General features: G+C 46.0%; 1 protein-coding gene across 1 annotated transcript; it reads right to left on the reverse strand.

The window, feature by feature from the left end:
* Nucleotides 1-6,125: 6,125 nt before the first annotated feature.
* On the reverse strand, nt 6,126-7,600 carry LOC542059 (xyloglucan endo-transglycosylase/hydrolase). Its single transcript, NM_001111696.2, has 2 exons — nt 7,225-7,600; nt 6,126-7,037 (listed from the first exon to the last, which is right to left on the reverse strand). Exons 1-2 carry the CDS (start codon nt 7,498-7,500, stop codon nt 6,471-6,473), a joined length of 843 nt encoding a protein of 280 aa, NP_001105166.2. The 5' UTR covers nt 7,501-7,600; the 3' UTR covers nt 6,126-6,470.
* Nucleotides 7,601-8,403: the final 803 nt, after the last annotated feature.

An 8,403-nucleotide genomic window follows, 5' to 3' on the forward strand; every position in this document is an offset into this window, starting at 1 on the left:
TTGTGGATTTCTTTCTACAAAGTAGGTTCCACAGCAATATTAACTCCTTCCATGTGAACAACTATCCCCAGGTTAAGTCTCCTGAAATCCTCAACAATCTCATCGGGTAGTTGGGAAACAACAGCTGAATGAACATGCTCCTTTCGACTCAAGGCATCTGCAACCAAATTTGCCTTGCCCGGGTGATAGTGAATCTCCAAATCATAATCCTTAATAAGCTCCAACCAACGGCGTTGCCTAAGGTTGAGATCCTTCTGAGTGAATATATACTTCAAACTCTTATGATCCATGTATACTTGACACTTGGTTCCCATAATATAATGTCTCCAAATCTTAAGCGCATGCACAACGGCTGCCAGCCCTAAGTCATGACTCATGAGTGGGGTAGTTTAACTCTTGTTTCCGCAACTCGCGAGACGTGTAGGCAATCACATGTCCTTCTTGCATGAGCACACATCCCAAGCGTTGGCCACATGCATCACAATAAATATCAAATCCCTTCTATAGATCTGGCATTAACCAACACTGGTGGCGGCATCAATCTCAACTTCAGTTGGTTAAAACTATCATGGTACTTCTCGTCCCACTTAAACTCTCTTCCCTTGTCCAGAAGTGAGGTCATACGCTTAGCGATCTTAGAAAATCCTTCAATAAATCTCCGATAATATCCTACAAGTCCCAAGAAACTCCGGACCTCAGTAACTATAGTGGGTATGCTCCACGCCACTATCTCCTTGACTTTAGCAGGATCAACTGATATTCCTCCATTAGAAATGACATGTCCAAGGAATGGCACCTCGTCAATCCAAAACTCGCATTTGTGAAACTTGGCGTAGAGTTGATTGCCTCGTATCTTTTATATCACCAATCTCAGATGTTCCTCATGATCACTATCACTCTTGGAATAAATAAATAAAAAATATCGTCGATGAAAACCACGACGAATCTGTCCAGATCATGAACACCTTATTCTTCAGATCCATAAAATAGGCTGGTGCATTAGTTAGTCCAAATAACATAACTGTGAACTCATATAATCCATATCGGGTCGAGAAAATTGTCTTGGGAATATCCGATGGCCTAATCTTTATTTGGTGATAACCCGGTTGGAGTTCAATCTTCGAGGATACCCTTGCACCTCTCATCCAATTAAATAAATCCTCAATGCGGGGTAATGGACACTTGTCCTTCATAGTGACATCGTTAAGGGACCTATAATCTACGCACATCCTTTGCGATCCATCTTTCTTCTGTACAAACAGAACTGGCGCTCCCTAAGGTGAGGAACTTGGACGAATGTATCCAGCCTCTTGTAACTCCGTTAATTGCTTCTTAAGTTCCTTTAGTTCTTCTACGGACATCCTGTATGCCGTTTAGGAGTAGGAGTAGTCTCAGGTAAGAGATCAATGACAAACTCCACTTCCCTATTTGGTGGCATCCCTGATAACTCCTCTGGAAAGACATCCGGAAAATCTCTAACTGCACGGATGTTGTCACCCACAAACTTCTCATCTACTAAGAATGCCGCTAATCTGGTGGTGGTAGTTACTGCAATTTAAACTTTAAATCTTTCTTCTTTGGAACTGGTGAGTTCTACGGCTCCCTTAGCACAGTGTATAAACTACCTTTGCCTTTCTTAACCATGACATACCAAAGATCATGTCTATAGTGCTCTCTTCTAACACTATAAGGGTAGCCCATCTAAGTTAGAAATACAGGGTAAGAAAGAAAGAATTGTAGACAAGGCGAGTAATTACGAGGAAGGTTACTGCGGGGGATTTATTAGCTAAGTAGATTAGTGCTTTATCCACTAAAGATAATACATTATCTTATGGTGGTACATGCTAAGATGCCCAACTATAATGTTGCAATCAATCAAAGAAGCAAATCAAGCATTTATCATCAGAACAATCAACCAACATTTTTAATAGAGAAAATAATTTTAATTTCGTCTTAGGTTCCCTATCTCTGAAAAAGTTCATAGTTGTAGGATTCCAAGGTGTGAAATCCATCTTGTCTTAGAGTAGTAAAGGTAAGATTAATCAGAGTAGAAAAGCAAAAGGTGAGATAAGACCAAGATGAGATAAGTATAGAATGAATCAGAATAAGGTAAGTAGAGAAGGGTTTTATCCATTTCTATCTAGGTTTCGTCCTACAGTCAACATTTCCTCTGATACCACTTCTGTCACACCCGGCTTTAAGGAACAAAGCCAGGTGCATCTCATACATGCGCCAAAGAAGACAACATATATAATAACAGAGTGTATAGAGATAAATATCACAATATAATCAGAGTACTTATTACATAGCGGAAGACTTACAAAATAAAAGATAAATATAACACAAACTAAGGATCGCCCTTGGCGCCTATGCCAACTGAGAAACGCCACCTAGATCAAATCAAACTCCTCGCCTTGTGGCTCCTCCTAAACCACATGTTCTTCTCTTGTGGGGGGTGTGAGACAGCAAGGGTGAGCTCACCATGTTCATCGCTCAACAAGTTGTGGGGAATAATGTGACATGAACTCACCAAAGGTGGGAGTTCATGAAGTGTAAGGCTGATCAACAATAGAGGTTAAAGCTGAGCATTGCTTTTATAAGTTGGTCAAAATTTTATTAGCAGTTACTAAGTGTAAGTGAATACCAAACCATAATAAAATAATAGAACAAAATTAATAACAAATCCCATGCAAATGCAAATGACAAATTGAGTTTAGGTTCCATAATTTAATCATCGGAGAGTCCTGAGGTGCTCATGACAGCGAGCTCGGCTAGTATACCAGTTTTACACTCTGCAGAGGTTGTACCCTTTACCCACAAGTCGTGTTTCCCATGTCGCCAGGGTTAGCTAGGCCCTTAGACACTACCAAGGTGAATGGCTAGGGATCCACTACGAGGCCTTTACAAAGTTCCACTAGCTTCCGAAAACCCGCTACAGTTTATGGGAAGAGCACTTGCAAGAATCCCCCGTCTGACCGACATCGCAGCAAAATCAACCCGAGAACCTCCTTGCATGCAACTCCCCTACTACCCTTGCCCTTTTCGGGTAAGGTAGTCTTCCACTAGCTTTCTTAATTAGTTAGCCAAGGGGTCTCATTCCTCCCTTGTGGTGGCACGTGTTTCTCAAGTTAAGCTCCATGTTCCAATTAACAATAATATAATGATCTTGACATGAACATAAATAAAATAACATAATAACTGGAACATTGATTTAATAAATGATTATCCCAAAACCATATAAAGCAATAGCAAACTACCCAAGTGATTCAGGGGTAAACAAGGTAATGAGATAAACAATCTAGGGTGACCTATTGGGTCCCATCAAAATTAAACCTATGCATTGAATAGTGATAATAACGAACATTATTGGGTAACAAAAGTGAATCAAGGGCACAACTTGCCTGACACTTGAAATTTCAGGTACCAACTTGCTTTTCAGATGACACGCGTCCTCGCGCTAGTCGTAGCAATACAAACAGACATGGTATAGGTAAAATTAACATCACACCAAATATAAATACAAACTGAATAATAATGATCTACGCGTTGCTACGAGACTAACGCAACTTGAACGGATCAAATCGAAGTTAAAACGGAGGAGTTATGAATTTCCTAAGATTTTATGTATTTGATAAGATTAATTAGAAAATAAATTTTAAAGTGGCTTTCATGTCAAACCAGAGGTACTATGTGATAAACAATAATATTATATAAATATAGAAATTGGAATGGACTCATTTGGACTTAACATGAATTTCCTATGAATTGAACAAATTCTTAGCATTTATTTTTGCATCAAAAATCATTTTCTAATTCCTTTACTGGATTTTCTAATTTTCGGCACTAGGCGTCCAATACTAGAAAAGGTAGGGTCTCTGGCGCAAGAATCCGCAAGACTCAAAGCACAACCGCGGGGGATAGCGGGTTGATTCAAATGTTTGTCAGGGTCTCTTTAGCATAATCGCCAAGGCGAAGAGGTATCGAGTTACTGCAACCGTCCGATCGAAAACGGACCGCCCAGATCAAATCGTTCCACATAATGAACCAGTGCCATCTACAGGTCGTTGGATCAAGATCCGAGGGCCCAAATTCATTTCTACATGAGCTAATCTCGGCCGCACACGAGCAGATCAATGGCCGAGGCCGGTTATTGAATCGGTAAGTCCCTTATTGAATCCTGGCCGCTACTTTTCGCGCCAACGGCCACCACACTTTCTTCAACCTCAAACTCACCAGGCAGCGTCGCTGCACCCGCCCTAGGGCATGACTGCACCGGCGTTCGACCCCCAGGTTGCCAGAATCACAAAATCTAAGCCTAGAATTACTACCGGCATGGCTAAGTAATGTAGAAATGGCAAGGAGTGGTTCTCACCAAAGTTTCTGGCACCGGCACTGTTCGGCAGTGGAGTTTCGGCCCGGTGAGGAGCCGACCACGCAGTCCTTTGTGTACTCGATACGCCTGCCCAAGCTCTACCGAAGCGCGACGCCGGCTTCGTGAGCCCGAGACGCGACACCAGCCGCCCAAGCCCTGCCGATGCGCGCCGTAGACTATGATCCCAGGACGCGACCCTGACTGCTAAATCTGTATGGTGAGGTCGCGGAGCATCCTAGCTTTTCTCTCGGTCGCTCCCCTACGATCTCTCTCTCTCACGTTTCGGCTTGCTCGGAGTTCATGGCAACATGTGGTAATCAAGGCCGGGGCACGGCTTATAACCCCAGGTCGCGGCGTGGCCCGCTCCCTGGAGATCCGGGCGGGATGGCCGAGCTGGCGGCGAGGACCCCGGCGGTTAGTTGCAGTCAGCCGAGCAAGGGTAGGTGCTCAAGGAAGTAGCTGATAGGGGCCCCACATGGAGGTCGCTTGGGTACACATGAGGTCACCGGCTAAGTAAACGGCCATGGCCGAGCTCGGCGGAAATCCAGCGAGCGCGACTGGATTCCTGGATTCTGTTGCGATACGGTGGGGAGGAAAGGTTTGACCATCCAGGCCTACCAGTCAGCGGCTAGCGACGATCACGCGAGTGTGGGTTACGAGCGGCTGGCAGTGGGCCCGCATGGTCAGTCACAGCGTGGCAAGCGCACGCGCCCGCAGTTATGGAGTCGGCTAGCACAGGCCGCACGGTAGTGGACATGGGCCGGTGGTTAGACGAATTGGCCCAGGAGGAAAGCTAGGAGCCAGGCCGATGTGAGAAGATCAGACCCACGAGCAGGTAAGGTCCTATTTTTTTTATTCTTTTTCTATTCTCTTCTCAATTTCTAATTCCCATTTCAAATTCAAGTTTAAAACTCATAGTTCAAATTCAAATCTGAGCCACAGTAAAGTACTGGCCCGAAGAATTATATTTACTTATTTATATATTTTTCTTTATAATATATATTCTTTTCTTTTTATTTATTTATGGAAGAAATAAATAGTCCCTTTCAAATCCCCTTTTCTAAATTGATCATCTTTGGTTAAACCATAATTTTGATTATTAACTTGCTCCTATTAACATGGTTAGTATTAAATGCACAACACAAAATTCCAAAATGAGGCATCGATTATTTTTTGTAGTATTAATTAATTATTCTCTTTAAATAAGGATATTCTCCCGTTGGAATAAGTAGATGGTCACACATATAATGAGATATACTCTTTTCATCTTATTTACAATTTTGGTCTTACACAGACCGCCAGTACCTGGCACTTGCCTGTTGCGCGCCGCGTCGCGGCGTCGTAGCCACGTACATAATCGGTGCGCCGCCGTCGAGGCGAGCGCGTAGAACAGTAGATGAAAATCCCGCGCGCAAAAGGCGGAGACAGAGCATTCTCGTTTGGCCATCGTCTGTCCAGCCATGTGGGCGGCATGCAGACTGGCGAAAGTGCCAATACTTCCATTCTCACCAAACTACTACTATACGTGCCACGACTTTGGTGTCATGCACTGCAACCACCCCTAAGCTACTTCCTCCCATCCATACCAACCAGTCGCACCACCAACGGCTACGACAGCACAAAAGTATATATGGCCTGTGTGTGTGGTGCCAAATGATTGGAGCTTGCACTTTGCACAATCGAGTGCATATGCTTTATTGCTGTGCTCTTTTCCAAATTAACATGCAGATCGAACTTTAAATGTGTATCTGGATTGATTGAACGCAATAATATGTGGAAGTAGTACACTGCTAGCTGTTGCTGCGTACATGCATCATCATCCATTGCAAACATTTTACGCGAACAGGACGCAGTCGCTAGCTCCCGCGTCACAAGTAAAAAAACCCTTCTTTTCTTTACAAGCAAATTAAAACTACAGTGATATACTCCCGTGCCCACACACTTCTTTACAATTACAAGTATTGTAATCACGATTTAACAATAACAGAACAAGAATCATGCATATAGAGATGTATGATGTCCAGCAAGAACAAACCAACAAGGCGTGTGTCGTCAGCGGACGCCGCCGAGCGTACGAAAACCGGCGGAATCAGCTAGCTTAGCTGCGGCTGCACTCGGGCGGGAGGCCCTGGGGGAACCGCCAGCCGTCGTCGCAGTAGTTGTAGCGCATGTAGTTGCTCTCGGCCCACCGGATGGTGCCCCACTCGGCGTCGTCGGGCTGCTTGCTCATCCACCCGTCGTCGCCGCCGCCGCCGCAGGCCCCGCCGCTGACGCAGGCGTTGGCGGAGTAGCCCCGGTAGGAGACGACGAAGGGCGCGGCGGACCAGTCCACCGGCACCTTGCCCTTCTCGGTGGCCCAGTAGCTGCCGTCCCACAGCGTGGCGTGCAGCGCCATGGGCCTCGCGCTCGGGTACGGCAGGTCGGCGTAGCGCTTGAAGCACCGGATCACGTCGCCGTCCACCTTGAACAGGATGTTGGCCGGGTTCCAGATGATGGTGTAGGTGTGGTAGTCGGCGGAGGGGTCGAACCAGAGGTCGAACTGGTGCTCCTTCTTGCCGTCGCCGCTGGCCCACACGTTCGTGTTCAGCACCACCGGCTGCCCGCTCGCGTTGCCCATGAACTCCATGTCGATCTCGTCGTGCCCGTCGCCGTCGCCCGACGAGAGCTGCGGTTATATATGCCATTAATTAATCCATAAACGTACGTGTACGGGACCATCGACGACATGTCAGACCGATCGATGCTATATATATATATATATATATATATATATATATATATATATATATATATATATATATATATATATATATATATATATATATATATATATATATATCAACGTAACGTACGTAGAAGCACGAGACGGTGCCGGCGGAGTTGCCGGGGATGAGCTTCATCTGGACGCTGAACTCGCCGTACAGGTACTGCTCCTTGGAGTTGAAGCCGGCGCCAGAGCTGCGGTCCAGGCTGAGCATCGCCACCTCCTGCCCCGACGCGTCGTACTGGGTGCGGACGGTGCCGTCCGTGTTGAATTTGTCGTAGAGCCACGAGTCCGCCGACGCGACGGCGGCCGCCATCAGGGCGAGCGACGACGCGAGCAGCAGGGCCAGGGACCGCCGCGCCATGGTGTACGTCGTCGTCTGCACTCTGCAGCCGCGCGCGCTAGATCGAGCTTTCTGGGAATCGGTCGTCAGTAGTGGAGGTGGGTGGGTAGTGTGGTCGTGCTCTGATGCAGTGCGGCGAAACACGGAGAGGTGGCGCGGCTTTATACTAGTGGTGGGTGCGTGCTCCTCTGCGTGGCTAGCTTCGGCGGTTGGGATCGTTGTCCGAGCACATGAGCAGAAGCTGCATACAGCAATGATCTTGCTAGGGTTCTTCATACGTGCATTGCGAGTTGGGAGTTTGGTGCGGTGTCCTATGAAAGACGTAGATTAATGTGGGGCCTGTACATTTAGGTGGGAGGAAATGATGATGCCTATGATCAGCAGGCATCGTATTTTTCGTTTACATATGGTCATTTAATTTCGTTCTCCACAGTTTTTTATTAACTAAAACCTAGCTAATAATAAATATATCATTGAGCACCGGCATCTGAACATGGTCGGACGATCCGCAATGTGGCTCGGGCGACGGTCCATGCTCCGAACGGTAAGGGTACGGTATGCAATCACATTAACTCGAGCAAAAGTATTTATCCCGTGCGTGGTTATTCTAACGTATCCGAGGAAATATGTTGGATCTTATCTATGAACGGGTCGAGACCACCTCCTATAAATATAAGGATGTATGGCCGGTTGAGAACCCCCAGAACACAATCGAATCTATCAAACCAATTTATCTTATTTGTCTTCTTTCTTTCCATGCATTAGAAGTAAGAGTAATCTAGCCTTAGTTTAGCATTTCTCAACCTCAATCTTCACCACTCTTTGGCTCTAAGTCGTCTAGATACGTCTTGGGTAGCCTATCGACCCTAAGACAACCCTAGGATCTCTCCTCCCCGACGGGTCCCTCCTAGGGGCGAGTTCTAC

Source organism: Zea mays, chromosome 10, assembly GCF_902167145.1.
Source record: "Zea mays cultivar B73 chromosome 10, Zm-B73-REFERENCE-NAM-5.0, whole genome shotgun sequence".
Taxonomy (NCBI): Eukaryota; Viridiplantae; Streptophyta; class Magnoliopsida; order Poales; family Poaceae; genus Zea; species Zea mays.